The sequence below is a fragment of the Oryzias latipes genome, chromosome 14 (assembly GCF_053564925.1).
Source record: "Oryzias latipes strain Hd-rR chromosome 14, Olatipes_Hd-rR_3.1".
NCBI lineage: Eukaryota > Metazoa > Chordata > Actinopteri > Beloniformes > Adrianichthyidae > Oryzias > Oryzias latipes.
Window position 1 is genome coordinate 3,781,814 of NC_136250.1, and position 24,232 is coordinate 3,806,045.

Below are 24,232 nucleotides of genomic sequence, written 5' to 3' on the forward strand. Positions count from 1 at the left end.
TTCGCATTCCTCTAAGTTAGCATTTACATTCCTCTAAGTTAGCATTTACATTCCTCTAAGTTAGCATTTACATTCCTCTAAGTTAGCATTTAAGGCCTGTACACACCGGGAGATTCGGCGACGTTTTTTTTTTTTACTTGTCCTGTCCAATAGCTGGGCAGACAGATGAGAGCTGAGGGCCTCTTGTGTTGGACATATTTTACTTTAACAAGAGGGGTTATTAATCTTTAGACAAACCAAAGGTATGTCTGAATGAACCCCTTTTGTAATTGAGGCCAAACTTTATTAATTTCAATCATGTTTGAAAATTTTTGGTGTTGGACCGGACGGAAAAGGAAAGGAGGGAAGAAAAGGGAGGGATGTTAGAGAGAGAGAGGGGGGTAGGAGGGTGATAATAGGAGGGGAAGGGGGATAAGACCATGAAGCAGCTTAAAGCAACAAGTTTACTGGTTGTTAATCATTATGGTAAGGTTCAAATGTAGTACAAAAAGGGCGGGGCCTGTCCACACACACACTCAAATGTTATAAACACACCTGCTAGCTGCAAAAATGTCCACCTGTCGACATGCACACAAACAGATAGTGTTCAGACGCATACTTATGCCTTAAAACCATCTAGTGTGAAATATTTCAGTCATTCAATCATGCAAACTGTTAGTGCAAAGGTGAGCTAACACCTGTGCTCAGGTGAGTGTTTATGTTCTTCTAAAATGGATGGTGGAACGTGAAAAGAAGGAGGGAGAGTGCCCAGCCATCCCCACCCCAAGACCCCCACCGCAGCAGCAGCGGCAGCCGGAATCCCCCCAACGCCACACGGGAACCGGCAGGGAACAACCGCCGCCCGGGCGACCAAGCCCGCCACCCAGGCCAGGGCCAGCAGGACCGCCGCAAGGCCCCCAGAGCCAGAGAGCAGGGAGGCACGGAGGGAAAGAGAGCGCCGCCCCAGCCAAACCAGGAGAGCAGCCCCCCCGCCACGCCGGGAGAGCCCAACGCAGGGCCCCACCGGAGAAGGACGCCCACAGCCCCAGACGAGCACCCCACCACCACCCAGGAGTTCCGGGCATCCCCCCACCCCAACCCCAGGTACGAGCCAGGACCCCCCAAGGGAGACCCGCTCCGCACTCCAGGCAGCCATCCGCCCGGCCCACCGTTGGTCCAGGGAGGAGCAAGGCAGGGGCCCGCCGCCCCCGCCCAGGAGGAGGGAACCCCGGGGAAAAAAGAGGGCCCACAAGGGGTGTTGTAAATATGGCCCGACCAGGCTCGGCCACAGTTGGAAATTTGGCCGGGCCCAGCGCTCAGGAGCAAGGACCAAAACCCACCCCCCAGGGACACGAACACCTCAGATATAATGTGACCCCCCCCCCCACCGCGCGGAGAGAGCACCGCCGGGCCCAGGAAGCCGGCACCCCGGGGACACGGCCGCCGCTGCAAAGGGGCCCGTACCCCCCACCAGAGAAGAGGTAGGGGACAGATGGTCCAAGGTCCCACCTTCCTTGCAAAATGTGTGTGCGTGTATGTGTGTTTGAGAGGGTGTGTGTGTGCATGTGTGTGTGTTTATGTTGGGATGTATATATTGAGGCGGGAAGAGGTGTGTATACTAAGGGGGGTGCAGTTAAAATTGGCGGGTAGGGCACTAAGGGGACATCTCCTGATTACTCACAGTGACGTCCCCTCACCCTCCCCACCAAGGGGCCCTAAATGTCTAAGGTGCAAATAAAACCGAAAGAGGGGGGGCCCACTCCATCCGGCAACCATAGGAGGGGGGCCACCGCCAAGTAACCCCCCCCCCAAGGCTCATTGCAGGCTAAGCCCCCCACCCCCTCACCCTAATATGAGGTTATATGAGGAAGGGGGTAAGTTGGGGACAGCTGGTAGACTGTCCCCCGGTGGTCAAACAGCCGTTCCCCGCCCCCCGAAGAGCAAAGGGGGCAGGCCCGCCCAGCCCAGGGGCACCACCCCCGGAGGCGCCGACACCCCATGGCCCAGCACCACCCACCCCACACAGAGAGAGAGGAGCCAGAAAGCGTCACCCCCCCCCCCCCCCCCCCCCCCCCCCCCGGAGCAAGCCCAGGCCCCCACCCCCAAACGCCGGCCCAAGAAGAGCTCTGGTCAGGCCTCGACGGGACCGAGGCAGCCAACCGGCCGGGGGAACCGCCGATGGCCTCAGCGGAGACCCCGACCCGTCAACCCCCCCTGCCCCGTACCAATAGTGCCCCCCCCCCTCCCCCAGAATGACCCCCCACAGGACAGGGCCGACAAGACCCCCCACCCCACCCCACCCCAGACCCCGCAGCCGAAGCGGATGACACCCAGAGCGATCGGGGGCCCCAAGAGGGTTGTCCCGTCCCGCCCCAGAGCCAGGGAAGGGCTGATCCCAGCCCCAGGTGTAGATGGGCAGCCCATCCAGCGCCGCTGGGCCCCCCCCCGAGCAGGGCCCCCCGCCAACCCCCCCCAGCACAGGCAAAGGGACCACCCCCCCAAGCCAAGCCAGACCACCACCCCACCCCCCCACCACGCAACCCCACACCCAAGCCCAGAGGACCACACAGCGCCCCAGCCCGCCCCACCCAGGCGCCGGACCCGACCCCCCGACCAACGGAGCCCCCACCACCCCCCGCCAGGCACCGGAGTTCCCGACCCCCACCCCAGCCCACGGCAGAAGGGCAAGGAGCAGCGACGACCAGGCCCCCCCACCCCCTAAGTCATGGAGTTAGCTATGGGAGACCAGAGAGACCGAATTCTTTCAAAGTTACTAGAACCTTGGGCTGACATTTTTTCCAAGCTGATATGATCAAACAGCAGATTTCTGTGTTGACTTATATTTATATTTTTCTTGCTTTTCCAATTTATTAAAATAGTTTTTTTAGCAATGCAAAGAGTTATGAAAATGATAGATGCTAATCCTTCTTCTATATTGATGGCACTCATGTCACCAAGCACACAAAGTGACGGTGAGGCCGTGATTGAAACCTTAAGCCAGACTGATAAATCGGCACATACCTGCTGCCAGAGAGCCTGGACAGGCATGCAGAACCATAGTGCATGCATGTAATTGTCGGGTAGATTACTGTCACAGTGCTGACAAATGTCTGAGTTGCTGAGACCCATCTTGAACATCCTCTGTCCAGTGTAGTAAATTCTGTGAAGAGTTTTGAAATGGATTAGCTGCAGATTTGGACTTTTTGTCAGTTTAAAGGTGTTTAGACAAAGTTCTGACCAAAAGCTTTCATCTGTGCTGATGCTCAAATCCGCATCCCATTTTGTTGTCGGAAGTGAAATATTATTATCTAAATTACATAAAAGTTTGTATATTTTGGAGAGAGTTTTATTCATTGAGAAATTGATCAGAGTGGTAACTACATCTGGTAGCTTTAAATCGTCTCGTTATTTAAACTTTTTAGTAATACTTGATTTAAGTTGCTGATATTCCAAGAAGTTATTTATTCCATGTTTGTCTTGAAGTTCCTGGGGAGTTATGAATCTTCTATCAATAATTATGTGCTCTAGTTGTTTTATGCCCCCTGCTTGCCAAGCTGGGAAGTGGATAATTTTTTTCTTTATGAGGATCTCTGGGTTGTTCCAGATGGGTGTCATTTTGCACAGTTGAATTGAGGATTTTGATATTTTGAGAAATTCCCACCAGGCTGTTAAAGTGGCATTTATATTAATACTTTTGAAACAATCCTGTTTTTTAACTGTTTGGCTAATAAATGGAAGATCTGACAGGTTGATCTTTCCACATAACGCCTGTTCCAAGTCTAACCATGAGTTGGTTTCTGGATTATTTTTTAACCATTTTAAGATGTATTGTAATGTATTTGCAAGAAAGTAATTGTGGAAGTAAGGTAATTCTAATCCTCCACAGCTTTTTGCAGATTTTAAAGTTTTTAGACTAATTCTTGCAGGTTTATTGTTCCATAAAAAGCTTGATATGGATGAGTCTAATGTTTTGAACCATTTTAATGGCGGTTGTGTGGGAATCATTGAGAAGAGATAATTAACTTTGGATAAGATTTTCATTTTTACCGTGGCAACCTTGCCCATAAGGGACAGAGGCAGGTTGGTCCAGCGTGTTAGATCATCCTGTATGTTTTTCAGTAATGGGGTGTAGTTTAGCTGCACCAGTTCTGATAGTTTGGGGGAAAAATTGATACCTAAACATTTGATATTTCCTGATTTAACTGGTATTGTGAGTCTTTGCTCCGCATTATTGTTCAGTGATAATAAAACAGACTTATTCCAATTAATGCAATAGTCTGATATAGAAGAGAATTCATTAATGATTGTTGCTGTTTCATTCACAGAATGTAAATTACTTAAAAACAGTAATATGTCATCTGCATAGAGACTAATTTTATGATGGCTATGTTTGGTTTTTATTCCTTTAATGCTCTCATTCTGTCTTATTGCTGCAGCTAGAGGCTCAATAAATATAGCAAAAAGAGAAGGAGAGAGTGGGCAACCCTGTCTGGTTCCTCTTCCAAGAAAAAACCTGTTGGAAGTCTGTTTATTAGTTCTAACTGATGGATTGGGGTTGTGATATAATATTTTGATCCATTTGATGAATGCTTCTCCAAAACCAAACTTATGGAGGGCAGCAATAAGGAACTTCCAGTTTACTCTGTCAAAAGCTTTTTCAGCATCCAGCGATAGTATGGTCATTTCCTGGTTTTTAATGGAGATTCGGCGATGTTTAACGCCTCGTGACTAAACAAAGGGCACCAATGTGAGTGTGCACACCGACGCGAAAAACACCACGCGTAAAAGCGTCATTTTTTAAAAAAACGCTTCGGGTTCGTTTTTTTGGTTTGACGCGCTGTGTTAAAAACTATATGACCAATGAGAATGGCGCTTTTGTACACGTTTCTGGAGCTTCTGAAGTTACAGTAAAACACAACTTGGGGGCGCTCAAACACAAACTTGTCTTGCTGAGCACACAGACATCAAGGCTAAGAAGATATACGCCAAGTAGCGTTTACACTGCCGCGAAGAAATAAGACGAAGAAGATGCACTCACTGACGGACATTCTAAAATATCCCCGAAAACGCTCATGATACATTTTCAGCTCTTGTAGCAGTCGATAAAACTCCCCGTGTTCTTCTCTTCTCTTAACTATGGGATGTACCCAAAATCCTCGTCTTTTCCGGCGTCTTTCATCATTCAACAGAACAATAATTTCTTCATCGCTGGAACTGGGGCTAGAGCTACTGGTACTTGAAATATTCATGTTTTCCTTGTTCGTAAATACTTGGTCTCTTCTTCTGAGTGAAAAGCAACTTTAAGAAGCGTAAAGTTGCGCAGCGCCACCTTGTGTACAGGGGTATTTCTGTTTTACATTAAGCGCCATCTAATGTCAGGGAATGAAATTGCATGTTCGCTCGGCTCATTGTCAGTGAAAATCACCTGGGTGTGAACACAAAAAAACGTGTTGAAAAACGCTGGAGAATAACGGCTGGCGAATATTCGTCCCGGTGTGTACGGGCCTTTACACTCCTCTAAGTTAGCATTTACATTCCTCTAAGTTAGCATTTACATTCCTCTTAGTTCACATTCCTCTTAGTTGGCATTTCACGTTCCACTTAGTTCACATTTTGTCATGATATTCAGGCGGAGCGAACCCAGGCGCTGAAACCCAGAGTAATGACAGGTAAGTTGTAGGTGAGTAAAGATTTATTGTTTCTCCATGGAAGACTGGGACTTGGCTTAGATGAGGTCCGGACTTGAGGATGGCTCGTAGCGTGACTAGAGGTCCTAACGCACTTAGTGACAGAGGCAGAGGCTGCAGGCTTCCTGATGCTAGGTAGCAGAAGGTCCACACTGGCGTCACTCCTGGAGTGGTTTCCTGAGGCACGAAACAATATTTAGTTTCAGTTTGAGAGCAAGGCAGAGCAAGACAGAGCATGAGTGAGAGCAGGCGAGTAACCGTTGAAGGGCAACAAACTGGCGTCGGCTTGAGGCTTTACAGCTCCTTAAGAGGAGATGAGATGATGAGGATGAGTGACTGCAGCTGGTGGAAATCAGGAGTAGAGTGGAGCAGAGCTGGAGGGGGAGGAGTCCGACAGAGGCACCATGACACATTTCTCTTAGTTGGCATTTCACATTCCTTGATAATACCATTTCACATTCCTTTATAATTGCCATTTCACATTCTTTTAGTTTGGCATAAGATTCCGTGCAATTCCATGAGACAAATTTCCATAAACTTTTGGGTAATAACTACCTCCAACACCAATTTCATCAAGGTTGGATGGAAATTAAATATATATATATATCAGTGTGTAATCAGATGGAGTGTGTTTCAGATGCATTCCATATTCAGACTTACAAGTATGACTGCTATGTGTGACCCAGCACCATTGACCGTTGGGCCGCTCCCGTTCTAGTACGGCGCCAAGAAGGGAACACGCTATCTAGTGGATCTGCTATGTGTGACCCGGTACCATTGACCGTTGTGCCGCTCCCGTTCGAGTACAGCGGCAAGTAGACAACACAACTTAATAAAATCTGAAGCTTCCACTGGCATAACATGATGAAAGCTTAAGTGACATCCATAATTTAAAAGCTTCCATCTGAGAACTATGAACAAGCTTGACGCTATAATTTCGATGCTTCCATCCGGCACATTATGATACGAGTCTAAGTCATCTCAAATTTTGAGCTACATGCATATCATAACACAGCTTAAGAACGTCCTTATTTTGAGGCTTCCACCTGGCAATATAGTTTTTCTATAAAATCTATTCGTAGATTTTGTATGCCATTCTGATGCTAACATATTGGTTGGTTCAAGTAAGAAAACTCATTGAAACTGGGAGGAGGTTTAGGTAGGTACTTGGAGTGCGGTTGTCATTTAAATTTACATACACCAACGGTAAGAGAGAAGTAACCTTTCGTCATTTCCGGAGGGACGCAGCTTAGGAAGGCCATCAAGGAGCAGGCGAATAGAAGGTTAACCAAAGCCCAAGGAGATTACGTAGATGAGGAAGGTCGCCATCCCACGTAGCAATGGACGGCAGCTCGGCTAGATTTGACGTTATGTTCTTGATATCATAGGTTATCAATAGGTGGACAACAAGAGCACAGATAACCTAAATATTAATTGGCAAAGGGGTGCCTGAATACCGCAATGAAGACAATTTTGAGATTGAAGAGAGATCATAGGTTATGATAGTTATATTAGCTCGTAATGCAAGTTATCTAAACACTAAACCATGTTAAATGATGGCACATTACTATTTATCATCGCACTTCTTAAAACAACCTTTGTAATAATATCCACGGCTGAATTCTCTCTGAACCTCATGAGCTGTTAATGGACCATTAAAGCTGTAAATTTGGGTTAACGACCAAAAAAAAACAAAAAAAGAATTCTGGCGGCAGGACATTCATAAACAAGTCTTCATACATATTTTCTCTCCCCCAAACCAAAGGAGGGCGCAGCCTCAGAAAACAAGTGGAGGGGCACCGTAGACCGTGCCATATGAACCATCTCGTACTCTGAGGACCTCAGGGGCCGGCCTCCTGTTGATACCCAGAGTCAGAACTAAACAAGGGGAATCAGCGTTTCAATATTCTGCAGCTAAAATCTGGAACAGCCTCCCTGAAGGCGTAAGACAGGCCTCTTCTGTGTTCATGTTCAAATCTAGACTTAAAACATTTCTGTTTAGCCGTGTATATGACTGAAAGGTCCTATCTGCACTTTTCTTTCCTTTCCTTCCTTTATTTTTAAATCAATTTTCAATTTTTTTCTTTTCTTTTAAAGTAAATTTTACGTTGATTATTTCTATGATGTATTGTGATTTTAATGCATTTTTCTGTTTTGTGAAGCACCTTGAATTACTTTGTGTACGAATTGTGCTATACAAATAAACTTGCCTTGCCTTGCTTAGACCTGAAACAAACATCGTTATAACAAAACCACACTAAGCAAAGAAAATTAAAGGCCAGAAAAGCAAGACAGAAACATCCAGAACAACAGGAACACGGGGGCCCTTTTTTCATGGTTCGGCCAGGGGTGCGACTTATACTCCGCAGCGACTTATATTAGAAATAAATTGAAATAAATACATTGTTAACCCTCCTGTTATGTTCATTTGTGAGGAACAGAGATGATGTTCCTGGCTAAATTTGATGTATGAGGTATGTTAAGTGTTAAGAGTATGTTAAGTGACTCAGACAATCAGCAAACTTTTTTTACAGTAAGATCTTGAAGGCTAACAACATAATATTCTATTTTGCAATGATTTCATAGATTCAGAAATGCAATAAAAATGACAACTGTTTATACAAATACAGGATGAAAACAGAGTATTAGTTGGCCAATGATGCTTCATGAAAGGAATAAATAAATAAGTATGAGAAAGAATTACTGTGAAATTATTTTTTTTTTTTTTTTTTTTTTAACTTGTCCTGTCCAACAGCTGGGCAGTCAGATGAGAGCTGAGGGCCTCTTGGGTTGGACATATTTTACTTTAACAAGAGGGGTTATTAATCTTCAGACAAACCAAAGGTATGTCTGAATAAACCCCTTTTGTAATTGAGGCTAAACTTTATTAATTGCAAACATGTCTGAAAATCTTTGGTGTTGGACCGGACGGAAAAGGAAAGAGGGGAAGAAGAGAAAGGGACGTTAGAGAGAGGGGGGGTAGGGGGTGATAATAGGAGGGGAAGGGGGATAAGACCATGAAGCAGCATAAAGCAACAAGTTTACTGGTTGTTAATCATTATGGTAAGGTTTAAATGTAAAAAAAAAAAAAAGGGCGGAGCCTGTCCACACACACACTCAAATGTTATAAACACACCTGTTAGTTGCAAAAATGTCCACATGTCGACATGTACACAAAACAGATAGTGTTCACACGCATACTTATGCCTTAAAACCAACTAATGTGAAATATTTCAGTCATTCAGTCTGTTGAGCTAACACCTGTGCTCAGGTGAGTGTTTATGTTCTTCTAAAATGGATGGTGGAACGTGAAAAGAAGGAGGGAGAGTGCCCAGCCATCCCCACCCCAAGACCCCCACCGCACCAGCAGCGGCAGCCAGAATCCCCCCAACGCCACACGGGAACCGGCAGGGAACAACCGCCGCCCGGGCGACCAAGCTCGCCACCCAGGCCAGGGCCAGCAGGGCCGCCGCAAGGCCCCCAGAGCCAGAGAGCAGGGAGGCACGGAGGGAAAGAGAGCGCCGCCCCAGCCCAACCAGGAGAGCAGCCCCCCCGCCACGCCGGGAGAACCCAACGCAGGGCCCCACCGGAGAAGGACGCCCACAGCCCCAGACGAGCACCCCACCACCACCCAGGAGTTCCGGGCATCCCCCCGCCCCAACCCCATGTACGAGCCAGGACCCCCCAAGGGAGACCCGCTCCGCACTCCAGGCAGCCATCCGCCCGGCCCACCGTTGGTCCAGGGAGGAGCGAGGCAGGGGCCCGCCGCCCCCGCCCAGGAGGGGGGAACCCCGGGGAAAAAAGAGGGCCCACAAGGGGTGTTGTAAATATGGCCCGACCAGGCTCGGCCACAGTTGGAAATATGGCGGGGCCCAGCACTCAGGAGCAAGGACCAGAACCCACCCCCCAGGGACACGAACACCCCCGGCTCAGATGTAATGTGAACCCCCCCACCGTGCGGAGAGAGCACCGCCGGGCCCAGGAAGCCGGCACCCCGGGGACACGGCCAACGTTGCAAAGGGGCCCGTACCCCCCACCAGGGAAGAGGCAGGGGACAGATGGTCCTAGGTCCCACCTTCCTTGCAAAATGTGTGTGCGTGTATGTGTGTTTGAGAGAGTGTGTGTGTGCATGTGTGTGTGTTTATGTTGGGATGTATATATTGAGGGGGGGAGGGGTGTATGTACTAAGGGGGGTGCAGTTAAAATTGGTGGGTAGGGCACTAAGGGGACATCTCCTGATTACTCACAGTGACGTCCCCTCACCCTCCCCACCAAGGGGCCCTAAATGTCTAAGGTGCGGTTAAAATTGGCGGGTAGGGTGCTAGGAGGACATCTGCTGCTTGCTGGCAGTGATGTCCAAGCACCCCCCCTACCAATGGCCCTACATGTTTAAGGTGCAAATAAAACCGAAAGAGGGGGGGCCCACTCCATACGGCAACCATAGGAGGGGGGCCACTGCCTAGTAAACCCCCCCCCAAGGCTCATCGCAGGCTAAGCCCCCCACCCCCTCACCCTATTATGAGGTTATATGAGGAAGCGGGCAAGTTGGGGACAGCTGATAGACTGTCCCCCGGTGGTCAAACAGCTGTCCCCCGCCCCCCCCCAACAAGGGGGCCAGGCCCACCCAGCCCAGGGGCCCCACCCCCGGAGGCGTCGACACCCCAGGCCCAGCACCACCCCCCCCCCCACACAGAGAGAGAGGAGCCAGAAAGCGTTGGCCTCCCCCGGAGCAAGCCCAGGCCCCCACCCCCAAACGCCGGCCCTAGAAGAGCTCTGGTCAGGCCTCGACGGGACCGAGGCAGCCAACCGGCCGGGGAAACCGCCGATGGCCTCAGCGGAGACCCCGATTACTGTGAAATTATGAGATAAACAGTCTGCCATGATTCTGTCATATGAGGTTGTGCAAGTTATTAGTCCTTGGTCTCAGATTTTGTCAAATAAATTTCCCGTCAAAATGCGACTTATAGTCCAGTGCGACTTATCTGTGTTTTTTTCTACTTTAAAATGCATTTTTGGGCTGGTGCGACTTATACTCCGCAGCGACTTATAGTCCGGAAAATACAGTAAATTCATATTTTACCATCAAAGATCGGATAAACGATGCGCAACACAAACACGAGGGATGACATAGTGGCAAAGAGATCCATGACAGAAATAAATCCAGACAGGCGGAGAACCATACGTCTTCCTCAAATAAAGCGGAAACCTAGATCCGAAAACGAGTCGCGACCATGGAGTCGCAAAAGACCGGTGAAAATAAAACACCAAGAAAAACATCAGAGGATGCAAAACAAAGTGGAGCCCATAGGATTACACCAAGTCCAGCACAGGGCTTTCGAGAAATGAAGTCAAAAACATGACAGATACGACAGCCGAAAGGTAAACTGATACATAACACTTCGAACTCCACGTAAGTCAGAAGACGCCACTGGGAGGAATGGAGAGGCAGAACAGGGAGAACATCAGCAATATCAGCCTCCCCAGCCATGCACTGCGTCCGGTGGAATAAATCATAGAGATGGCAGGTCAGCCAAAGTGCAAAACAAAACCGGACGGATCACGAGGAATAAGGCCGCTGATTGATGCCCAAAATAAAATGGAGGAGCCAAGGCGCCGACAGTTCTCACACAATCGCTTCAAACCTGAAAACGTACAGGAGGCCACCTTAGGGCTGACTTAAAAACAGAAAAAAAATATATATAATAAATGAGGCTCCGGAAAAAGCCCATCACAAGCTCCCCACAAACCAGCCATAAATCCCTAAATCAACCAGAGAGACAACAACAAAACATCAGTGAGGTTGAGAAGACAGGGCCACGTACAAAACAGACACATACACAACGGGCCAGAATTTAGGACCCCGAAGGCCAGGGGAACGCTCTTCTCCTCACCTTCCTTCTTGTCTCTCACAGAAGAGACAAATCCATAAACTGACAAATCCAAATGCAGGTTAAACTATCAATTATACACAGCTTTAACAGAAAAGAAACAAAACAAGGAGCCACCACAACCGAAGGATGGCCCACACAGCAGAAACCGGACCAGGTTTTGAAGAAAAATGCACCGTGTATTTATAAAGAACTGCAAGTCCCAGGGTCCTTAGGGGCGTAACGTCACCGATTACCACGTTGAGCAGGAAACAGGAAAAGCCGCGACCCGGAAATACAACACAAAAGCACGAAAGATGGCGGCACGCCGCTCACCAAGAGATCACGGCGATCACGGCACTCAAGAAGGCCAATACATCCCCCTGATCGAATGCCGCAGACAACCCGAATGCTGCAGGACGCATCCCCGCAGGCACGCATCGGAAAACACGAGAACCGCGGCTCCGAAGACGCGCCGGGAGCCAGGACAGCCGCTAACCAAAAAAAGGGGAGCAGACACGGGGAGACAGACGCCCCCACACCATAAGCAGGGGGATACAACATCCGGAAGGAATGGGGGGAGGACACCATGGAGAAGGAGAACAGCGAGCATGGAGAACCGGCGAAGAACGCAGTGCTGCAGTAAAGAAGGATGAACAGCTTACACACCTAGACTTACATAGGGCGCTGCACAGATGAGTTGATTTAACTGACCCACCCTAGGGGAGTGACCTAAGTAACCGCCTGCCTGAGATGACTGCCCGAAATGCTCCCAAGGTTGCTCACTTTCACTGATCAAGAATGACGGTACCGCTATTTAGCCGCAACTTCAGCTCTGTTTTCGGAAAAGTCCTGTTCCTTCAACTGTCTCTGCCAATCCTTCTTGGACGGAAATTGCTCTCATTCACTGATCTAAAAACATTTACCCTCTCCAGGATATCAGCTCTGTGTTCATCCAAACAGGCCCTAATAAAACACTGAGTAGTTAGGAATATGAAAGACTTTTTTCTTCATGTTTATTTGATTCTATTAAAGACATTTGAATAAAAATGACGGTACCGCTATTTAGCCGCAACTTCAGCTCTGTTTTCTGAAAGTGCCGCCCCTTTAACTGTCTCCACCAATCATTCTTGGGGGCTTAATCATACATCATCAGTCTGACCAATCAGAAGTCTTCACTTCCTTGTTCTGATTCTGCTCATAAAGTCTCTCAGTTCCAAAAAAATACCAGCTAAAGCTTGTCTTTAGCCGTGTAGTTTTCCACAGAATCCGGTGTCAGACCGTGGAACAAGTGAACAAAACAATGAAGCTCAGTCTGTCTGTGTTTGGCGCCGGTTTTGCACTACATCTCTCATGATGCATTTGGTTAAAGTGACAGCGTCTCAGCGCACAATGATTCTTTCTTGTTAAAGGTCTGTAACTCTCTGTAACTCTAACTTTTATATCTATATCCCTTGTGCTATCCTAGGCACTTTAACATTGGGAATTGGGTCATCTAGACCCACTAGACAGTGCGCTGAACCTTTTTTCTTCAATGATTTGTGATCTTCACTGGTGTCCATGGATTATATGAAATCTTTCCACCTTGTCATGGTAGGAAGAACACGTCAATGTAAGGGTGGGGTCATCTGAGATAGCACAAGGGTTAAACCATAATGAACACACATCAAACAGTTTTAAAATCTTTTAACTTAACTTTTATTACATCATTTAGAAAAAACAGCTGCAGCTTCCAGCTTTTTCTGCCAAAATTATAGAATAGAATTGAATAGTATAGAATAGAATGCCTTTATTGTCACTGTGCACATGTACAATTTGCATCATACGCGTATACAATGAAATTTAAAAAAGCCGCTCACTATTCAGTGCTAACATGCATAGGAAAATAAAGTCACAGAAATAATAGAATAATAAAATTATTTAACAAAAATGAAGAATACAATATACCAAGTATCAAAAAATTTACAAAGGTGCAATAGAAAATTTCCACGGAGAGCTAGTTGTTAAAACAAAAAACAGTTGTGCCCATGATGGCAGAGATATATTGCACTTACTATATTGCACATTGATGGGAATATATTGCACATAATGAGATGGTGTTGACATGATGCGCATACTGAAAGAGGGAGACATGGGGGTGGAGCTGTCAGTGTCAGTGCATGTGGGAGTTCAGGGTGGTTATAACTTTGGGGAAAAAAACTGTTTGTTTTGTTTAACTTGCTCTGTCCAACAGCTGAGCAAACAGATTAGAGCTGAAAGCCTTTTGCGTTGGACAGGTTTTACTATCACAAAAAGAGGTTCTAGAACTTTAGAAGCCAGAGTGTAGATTTGTATTAACCCCTTAATGTTGTTTTATCTTTTTTATGTATTTGTTATATTTAGTGTGTTAGGGGAGGAAGAGGGAAAGAATGTGTGTGTGTGGGGGGGGGGGGGGGGGGGGGGGGGAGGAGAGTAAAAGGAAGAAAGGTAAAAAGGTGGGGGATACAAGCACTGATTTGAATAAGTTTTTTTTTTAAGCTGTAACAATTATACCAGATCTGCTGGAAAGACAAATATTATATCAAAGGTGAAAATCTGACACGAAGATGATTGGAAAATATCTTTCCTCAATACACTGTGGGTTAGGAGGGGGGATGAAGTAGACAGGGAGCAGTGTGGCAGTGTGCACGTGCACGTGGGGGTGGAGATACATGCATGCTGCCGACGTGAACCATGTGTTCATAAGGGGAACCAGATCCTACCCAGCCAGACCAAGAGAGAGGAGGAGAGCCCCCCAGGCAAAGAGCCCCCCAGCATCCGGACCCAGGCAGCCCGGTAGGGGGGGAGGAGGGGACCGCCCACCCAACCAGCTAGGCGCAGAGAAGGCCCCCCTACAGGGGCCCCCCCAACGCCCAGCGGCATAAGCGAACACGTTGTCCGGCCCCCAGGCCACAGGACAGGAGCACTTAGCCGTACCAGGCGGCAGCCATGGCGGCCACCGGGCGCCGGACACCGAGACAAGGGCCAAGGACGAAGCCAGGGCCCCCAGAGCCCATGAGGCCCCCAGAGCCCACCCGACCGGCGCCCCGTCTCCACAAGCTAGCCTCGGCACGCGACCTGAGCAACCCAGAGATCGCCACGCACCCACAGCCACCCCCCATAACCCTACACACTACAACCCCCCCACCCTCCCCGCCATATCTGAGCCCCCCTCCCCAACCCTCTCAGTGCCCTCCCCTCTCTGTGATGGGGAGGGAAAGCCCCAGAGGGTCCCAGCGATCCAGCCCCCAGGTCCGTCCCACCCATGCACTCGCGCACACATACTCACAATCATCTGGTTTTATACTTTTTTTAAAGGACCTGCAATTAAAAAAAAAATAGATATTAAGTTTAAATAATATTTATTGATTACATTGCACATAAATCATGGTGATTTGCCTGTACACTGCACAATGATATGAATGACTTTAGTCTTTTTGTATTCCCATGTAGAGCTGCCATTTGTTCTTTTGCAGCACAAACTTACCTGGGGTTTCACTTTGAGAAACCTGACCTGCAGAAATATCACATGTTAATTCAATAAAGTATTTTATAAACTTTTAAAGTTCATTTTTAAGTGTCAGTTTATGTATATGCATGGTTCAAAAATATACAATGCACTTTAATATTATTTCCCATAATAACTTGTTTACTGATATCAATCTTAAAGTACATTTTTAGCAACACTGATTCCATATAATTACTGTATAAATCACAGAATCAGGCTGGCTCTGAGCTTTTTCTCTCATGTTGTCACCGAAAACGGGAACGGCTATCATGTTAAGACAATTCGTCTCCATCGGGTTCCTTTTGCGCATGCGCAAGATAAAAAAAAACAATTATCTTTTCAAAGAAGCACTTTTATTTAACATCCTCAAATTAACGTCCTTATAGACATGTGACTGACAAAAGAAAAGATCACAAAATTGATTCTTACCTGGAAAATGAAGATGATTGACAGCATGAGCCTCGCTGCCGTAGACATTAGCGCACAGCGTTCATAGTAAAAGTGCTCACAAACTACTTCCGGGTGATTCGTGTGTCAGGCGAAATGTAAAAAAATAATTTAAAAGTTCATGAACAGTTTGCTGCATTTTTATTTGATATATAAATGGGAAATACGTAGATTATTATAGTACATTGTTGTTTGGACAATAAAATCCGGCATCGCTTCATTTAAAATACTTTTCAGTTCAAATAATTGACAAAATCATCATCCAATCAGCGGTGTCCCATAGTACCTGCCTCTTCCGGTTTGGAAATGTTTTTCATTTTTAAAAGATTTGGTTTTGTTTTCTGGAAATTAATTTTGTTTTCTGAAATGTTTTTTTTTTTCATTTTTTTTTACTTCCTGCTACTTCTCTCTCCTGAAATTTTAAGTTAGCCTTTCTGTTTGCGGTCTTGGTCCTCACCTGACAACTCTGGAGCGGCACGTTTCTTCATCCATTTGAAAAACCTGCAGAGTCCCTGATGTTTGCCTTTCATCTTCCCTCTCATTCTTAAAACAATTTTTTTTAAAATCACTCAGTTTACAAACTACAAACAAGTGCCCTATTTATTATGTCACTCAATAAAATCTCAATCATAGAATATCAAAGCATGTAAAAATTTATTTTGACGTTTTATTACGCTGATCTCAGCGTAGTGGAAATACTTTATGTTACAATGCAGACATTTGGGGCTTGTAGAGAAGTGCGGCCTATAAATGTACAATTATTTTTAATTTTTAAATTTAGCAGGTGCAGCTTAATTTCAGGTGTGCTCGATAGTCCCGAAATTACAGATGCCGAAAAAAAAAACTTTAAAAGAAGACATGCTTTTTGCTTTTGGCTTGAAATGGCATAATCATAATTAAAAGACCATTGAGAATGAGTTTATAATAGCAAAAATATTGACAGGCTGGGACTGTAATAGTTATTGCGTCATAGTTTCTGTGAAGGAAATTGTTTTATTATTATCATTGTGTAAATGTATTTGTCTAAATGTATGTTTAAATGTTAACTCAGATTGACCTTTTTACCTCTTCTAAAAACAGTTGTGTGTTTGGTCATCTGCTTCTCATCCCCAGCCAGGAAGAGGGGGTTTTACGACACACTGTCCTCAGCTGATAAGGGATACGGTTTGAAGTTAGAATCCACCAAATGGGTCATTATACGACACCCCCTAATGAACTTTTTCTCTTTGTCTTGAAATTGTGACCTCCCACTTGTGTCCTTAATAAAAGCAGCACAGGGAGAGGCAGACCTTTGAGAAGAGAAACGTGGTGGACCTTTTCCAACACATTTGCTCCTCTCCCTCGTGCATGAGAAACTTGATTCTTGTTGTGGTTTGTTGTTTATAATTGTGTTTTTCTTTAATGTCTAGATGCATTTATCTGACATTCTTTGGTCCATTCGAGCCGGGTGACAACATATCTGCGTCCTTGGGGGAGGACCATGCCGATTGAAGTCTGTGCACAGCCCGTGAGACTAGGTCTCCGGAGGAAAGTCCGTCGTAGTGAATTCTACGCCGGCCAATCGACTGGTCGGATCCCTGGGTCCAGATTGACGTTATTCGTTAACCAGTCAGACCACAACGACAAGGCAAGTAAAGCGCTTTTTCAGGGGTTCAAGTCCCCGAAGTGGCCCAGAATTCTGAGGGACAGGTTCAAGTCCTGTTGCCTAAAACACGTGTGGGTTTGGAGTCCCGGAAAAGTCCAGAATTCTGAATAAAGGTGTAGGTTCAAGTCCTGCAGCCTAAAACGCGTAAGAGGACTCAAGTCCCTAAAAGGCCTAGAAAAAGATCAACAAAAAATGAAATAAATAAAATGTTTTTTTTTGGTGTGAATGTGTGTGCATGTGTGAATGGAGTGAACTTGTTTGAAGCAGTGAGCAGCTGGAAACCTTGCGGTGTTAACACACGGCTGCTTGTTGGAGTAGAACAAGATTTCATCTCATTAGGCTTTAGGTGAAAAGAACCCAGAGTCTAAAACGTGTTTTACTCCTGGGAGGACCCTAAACGTGTGACCGGATCAGACAATAGGTCTGACCTAGAAGCTTGTTGCACGGGGAGTGAAATTCGGTCCTGAGAGACATTCTCTGGATTGGTTCTGATCACACTCTGTGACTTACGTAAATGTAAAAAAATAGAAAAAAAATAAAAAATGGGGGAATTCAAATAAAAAAGTTGAATTAACATGAGATTAAAAATATATGGAAAGAGGTTCATCCAGGTTCAACTACATTCTTGATAAAATGGGATAAAAACTAGGATTTTAAGGGGAATGTACTGAATTAGTTCAAAGGTTACAAATTAAAAACAAAATAAAAAATACAAAAGAAACAAAAAAATAGTGACAAATTAATTTGTGCAAAACTGTGCTTAAATGAAGCAATGAAAAATAAAGAATGGCATTCAGAAAAGTAAAACTAGAGACACATGTCTGATTGCTAAAAAAGAGGAGGATAAATCAGTTGTGAGACTCAGACCCCTGCAACAGCTGGCTGCAGCAGGCTGCAGACCGAGCAGGGGCAGGATGAAAGGTGGGGAGAGCAGAAACCAGCTGATTTCTCACCTCCTCCCTACCAGGGGACAAATGCTCCTCTGTTGACGGGTTTTTACCCACCAGTGACTGATTTAAATAAACCAGAAATAGGAAAAATAATGTTAGGAGGAAAAGGGAAAAAACTTGAATGGAGTAAAACTATGGGGGTTGGTTTGGAAGAAGCTGGAGAGTCATCTAAAGTTGCAGAGACATTTCCAATCACTGAAGTGTCCAATCCCAGAGCTGGAGAAGATGGCCAGAGAACTACACTTCTTGTGTTTATGACCTGGACATTAGAGGATGTTAGGAAGGCAGTGAGGGGAGTTATCTCTCACGGGCAAATGATGGAAGTTCAGAGAGCTTACCATCTGAATGGCATTAAATGTCAGCAGGCATGTATGACTGATATGAAAGCAGACTGGGCAAAAGTAAAGGAATCCTATGAATGATGACGATCCACCCAGACCTCTTCCACATAACAGTCAAGAGTTAATTCAAAGTCTTACACTTTTAGGACAAAGAATTAGAGAAGCCTTTCCAATGAGACCTGATTATGGAAAGATTGGTCAAACTAAACAAAAAGATGGAGTTAGTGTCTGATTTTAGAGTCAGATTTGAAGAAGTTTTAAAGCTAATAGTGGACTCAGAGATGATGATAGTGATGAAAGTCCCTATAGACAGCAGCTGAAACAAGCTTTACTGCAAGCTGTGAAACCAGAGATTGCAGACTGGATAAGGAAGCATTACATAGATCTGCCTACAGGAGCACTACAACAGTTTATGAATTTTACTGTTCATGCAGAAAAAAGTGATGGTGAATAGAAAGAAATTTAGGAATCAAAGTGTAGTTACATTTTGGCAGGAGGACAGTAGTGATGTGTTTTTTGAAAGGAATGTGAACAGAGGAAGAAATCGTGGTCGTGGAAAAGTAAACTTTAAAGGAAATTTTAGATGAAGGTTTAGAGGAAGTAGCAAGAGAGGGTCAGAGCATGTTGATGAGGGTTGGATTTGTAGACAGAGAAATCATTGGTTGAGAGATTGTCCTGAAAGGAAGAAATCAGATTGATTAGATGGTAAAAGAAATGACAAGATAAAAGATGAATCAGAACTAGAAATTCAACCAATTAGTGATGAATTTTTAGATCTCACTGAAAGAGAAATAGTTTTTGTTGATGGGTCAGCAAAGAAAGATGAAACAGGCAGAAACAAAGTGAGTTTTGCTTTTGTAACTCAAGATAAGGTTCTGAAGGCAGGACCCCTGCCTGGAAATTACTCAGCACAATCAGCAGAGTTGACATCTTTAACTGAAGCATGCAAACTGTTTAAAGATAAGCCAGTTACAATCTACATTGGTAGCCAATATGCGTTTGCTACATTGTATTTATTTTCTCAACAGTGGAAGAACAGAGGGTTTAAAACGTCAACAGGAAAACCAATAACGCATGTAGACTTACTGAAAGAATTATTAACTGCTGTAATGTTACCATCTAAAGTGGCAATATGTAAATGTGAGACACACACGAAGAACAGATCATATTTCTAAAGGGAATGCCTTTGCAGATGCAACAGCAAAGCAAGCTGCAACAAAAGATTTAGAAATATGCACAAATGAGGATGTGACTGCAGATGCAACCGCTGATGTTTTAAAAGAAATGCAACACAGCGCACCGAAACTAGAAAAAAATTTATGGTTGAAAAAGGAGCCAAGTTGAACAAGGTCTTTAAGTCAGCACAGAAGGAAAACCTATTTTACCAAAATCCATGAACAAATGGGCAGCAATTTTGAGTCATGGGCCTTGCCATGATTCAACAGGGGGAGGATGAACTTATTAGAGAAATATTATACAACTTATGGATTTATTCTCTATTCAAAAATTTTTTGTAAACAATGTGTAACATATATGCGTCATAATCCCCAAGGCAATGTTAGACCTAAGAGAGGAAAATTTCCTGAACCACCTTTTCCTTTCCATACAATCCATATGGATTTTATTGAATTGAATAAAAGCAAGGGATTGAAATATTGTTTAGTGATTATTGATGCATTTTCCAAATGGGTTGAAATTTTTCCATGTGCAACACAAGATGCTATTACAGTAGCTAAAGCTATTTGTAAAAGAATAATCCCAACTTTTGGCATACCACAAGTGATAAGAAGTGATAATGGTACACATTTTGTAAATCAAGTGATAGACAAAATGGCTCAACATCTTTGTATTGATTTAAAGAGACATTGTAGTTATCACCCTCGGAGTTCAGGATTAGTTGAGAGAACTAATGGCACTATCAAATCAAAATTAAAGAAATGCATGGAAGAGACAAACAGACAGTGGCCTGACTGCATAGACTTAGTTCAACTAAGCATGCGTATCACACGCACAGCAGGTCAACCTTTAACGCCTTTTGAAATGTTGTATGACGTTCTTATAGGTTACCAGACCTTGATCCTACTCAGCAACATTCTCCAGATGATGATGCAAATTTAGTGGATTATTTCAGGAAAATGTTTACCACTAAAGATGTGCAAAGGACAAATCAAGTGCCAGATTCCTTTTTATCTCCACAGGACACTTCACCAGTGCAGGTTGGTGACTGGGTGTTTGTGAAGGCCATAAAAAGGAAGTGTTGGTCCAGCCCACGGTGGGAAGTGCCATTCCAAGTCCTGCTAACTACACCAACAGCTGTCAAGATTGCTGAAAGGACGTCTTGGATCCACCTGTCACACTGCAAGAAAAACCATCTGGGTGAGGCTAATTCCAACTGCTAGGTGGGGAAGTCTGACTACAAAGGGAGGCAGCTGTATAGAAGCTGCTTGTCTCAACGTCAGCGAAGCCGAGAGATCCACCTAGTCTTAGGGAAGAAAGCACACCAGATCTCTTTTGCACTACACGGATCCTACACTGTTAGAGGACTTGAGGAGGTGATGTGCTAGTAACCTCTCCCTCCCGAAGATAGGCACATATCCACCATGGCGTGTCCAACTGGGCTAAGAGACAGTTTATTTTGTTTACTGTTCCTGCTATTCCTGACAGGAGCCACCACATGGATTTGGTTGTTTTGGAATCATTATCCACCTCCAAGAAGAACCACCAACGAGGAAAGACTAAATGTTTCTCGACGATGGCTGAGTATTGATGAACATGATGTTTTGAATAGTCCAAAAATGAACATAACTCACCTGTATATGACAAATTCTTGGTATAGGTATGTTATGTTACTGGCTAAAGAAAGGAATAGATCTGATTGCTATGTTTGTTCTGTAATTCCAGCTTCATCCCTACATCCTAATTTGCAGGCAAAGCAATTTTCTGAGTGGAAAAGCGACTGTGTTATTAAATATAGTACCAGAGGGTATATTAGTACTGGAGCCGTCACCACTTCAAATGGTACTCTTGTAAGACCGAGTTGCAAGAGTTTGTATCAGTTTAAAAAACTGAAATTGACAAAATCATTAGCTCCATATGCTAGTGTGGAACCAGGAACTGTGTTTCCACATTGCGTAACTAACAATGGCACAGAGTTTTTAGGAACTTTGCCGACAAAGATGTGTCATGAACTTCTTGTTCCCTTCACAGTCCAGATAATCGATGACAGAGTTTCCCATGGTTATGCAGTTCCCTGCCCTGGAGGACGTTGTGTTGGATCTAATCCAGATTTAATTCCAGGTAACAATGGTACTTATGTGGTTGATCAAATGTTTTGGTTAGGTGGGCAGGCCCTCAACCTCAGTCTGCCTAGAGACTGGAGTGGGATTCAACTCAAACGCCCGCCCTAGAAGAGCTCTGGTCAGGCCTTGACGGGACTGAGGTAGCCAACCGGCCGGAGCGACGACCAAGCCCCCCATCCCTTAAGTCATGGAGTTAGCTATGGGAGACCAGACAGACTGAATTCTTTCAAAGTTACTTGAACTTTGGGCTGACATTTTTCCCAAGCTGATATGATCAAACAGCAGATTTCTGTGTTGACTTATGTTTATATTTTTCATGTTTTTCCAATTTATTAAAATATTTTTTTTGGCAATACAAAGAGTTATGAAAATGATAGATGCTAATCCTTCTTCTATATTGATGGCACTCATGTCACCAAGCACACAAAGTGACGGTGAGGCAGTGATTGAAACCTTAAGCCAGACTGATAAATCGGCACATACCTGCTGCCAGAGAGCCTGGACAGGAGTGCAGAACCACAGTGCGTGCATGTAGCTGTCGGGTAGATTACTATCACAGTGCTCGCAAATGTCTGAGTTACTGAGACCCATCTTGAACATCCTCTGTCCAGTGTAGTAAATTCTGTGTAGAGTTTTGAGATGGATTAGCTGCAAGTTTGGACTTTTGTCAGTTTAAAAGAGTTTAGACAGAGTTCTGACCAGAAGCTTTCATCTGTGCTGATGCTCAAATCTACATCCCATTTTGTTGTTGGAAGGGCAATATTGTTATCTAAATTACATAAAAGTTTGTATATTTTGGAGAGAGTTCTATTCATTGAAAAATTAATAAGAGTGGTAACTACATCTGGTAGCTTTAAATCGTCGTCTTTATATCTATACTTTTTAGTAATACTTGATTTAAGTTGCTGATATTCCAAGAAGTTATTATTATTATGTTTGTCTTGAAGTTCCTGGGGAGTTATGAGTCTTCTATCAACAATTATGTGCTCTAGTTGTTTTATGCCCCCTGCTTGCCAAGCTGGGAAGTGAATCATTTTTTTGTTTATGAGGATGTCTGGGTTGTTCCAGATGGGTGTCATTTTGCACGGTTGAATTGATGATTTTGATATTTTGAGAAATTCCCACCAGGCTGTTAAAGTGGCGTTTATATTAATAGTTTTGAAACAATCCTGTTTTTTAACTGTTTGGCTAATGAATGGTAGCTCTGACAGGTTGATCTTTCCACATAACGCCTGTTCCAAGTCTAACCATGAGTTGGTTTCTGGATTATTTTTAACCATTTTAAGATTTATTGTAATCTATTTGCAAGAAAGTATTTGTAGAAATTAGGTAATTCTAATCCTCCACAGCTTTTTGCAGATTTTAAAGTTTTTAGACTAATTCTTGCAGGTTTATTGTTCCATAGAAAGCTTGATATGGATGAGTCTAATGTTTTGAACCATTTTAATGGCGGTTGTGTGGGAATCATTGAGAAGAGATAATTAACTTTGGGTAAGATTTTCATTTTAACCGTGGCTACCTTGCCCATAAGGGACAGAGGCAGGTTGGTCCAGCGTGTTAGGTCGTCCTGTATGCTTTTCAGTAATGGGGTGTGGTTTAGCTGCACCAGTTCTGAAAGTTTGGGGGAAAAGTAGATACCCAGATATTTGATATTTCCTGTTTTAACTGGAATTGTGAGTCTTTGTTCCATATTCCTGTTGAGTGGTAATAAAACAGACTTGTTCCAATTAATGGAATAGTCTGATATGGAGGAGAATTCATTTATGATCATTGCTGTTTCATTTACAGAATGTAAATTCCTTAAAAACAGTAATATGTCATCTGCATAAAGACTAATTTTATGATGGCTGTGTTTGGTTTTTATTCCTATAATGCTCTCATTCTGTCTTATTGCTGCAGCTAAAGGCTCAATGAATATAGCAAAAAGAGAAGGAGAGAGTGGGCAACCCTGTCGGGTTCCTCTTCCAAGAAAAAACCTATTTGAAGTCTGTTTATTAGTTCTAACTGATGCATTGGGGTTGTGATGTAATATTTTGATCGAATTGATGAATGCTTCTCCAAAACCAAACTTATGGAGGGCAGCAATAAGGAACTTCCAGTTTACTCTGTCAAAGGCTTTTTCAGCATCCAGCGATAGTATGGTCATTTCTTGGTTTTCAATGGTGGCAATGTCTATTATATTAACTAGTCTACGGACATCATCATCCAAGTGTCTACCTTTGATGAATCCAGTTTGGTCGAAGTGAATTATGTGAGGAGTGATTTTTTCTATTCTCTGTGCTAGTGCTTTGCAGATAATTTTTACATCTGCATTGATTAAAGAAATAGGGCGATAGCTTGAAGGACTAGTGGGGTCTTTGTCTGGTTTTAGAAGAAGAATTATGTTGGCTGAGTTCATGTTAGGTGGCATTGATTGGCTCTCATTAATAGATGTGATCGTTTTATAAAATGTTGGTGCCAGTTGTTCCCAGAATTCTTTATAAAACTCAGC

The 24,232-nt window shown here is 44.3% G+C and overlaps 2 protein-coding genes across 2 annotated transcripts in view; one reads left to right on the forward strand and one right to left on the reverse strand.

The window, feature by feature from the left end:
- The window catches only part of LOC110013855 (CMRF35-like molecule 8), an 85,788-nt gene extending 67,849 nt beyond the window's left edge, over positions 1 to 17,939 (forward strand). Inside the window, exon 7 of the mRNA XM_078931189.1 lies at positions 16,916 to 17,939. Coding sequence (XP_078787315.1) covers positions 16,916 to 16,997 — 82 coding nt within the window. The 3' untranslated portion in view covers positions 16,998 to 17,939. The remainder of the gene's footprint in view (positions 1 to 16,915) is intronic.
- Positions 1 to 24,232, reverse strand: part of nhp2 (NHP2 ribonucleoprotein homolog (yeast)) — an 81,696-nt gene that overhangs the window by 21,491 nt on the left and 35,973 nt on the right. The window lies entirely within an intron of this gene.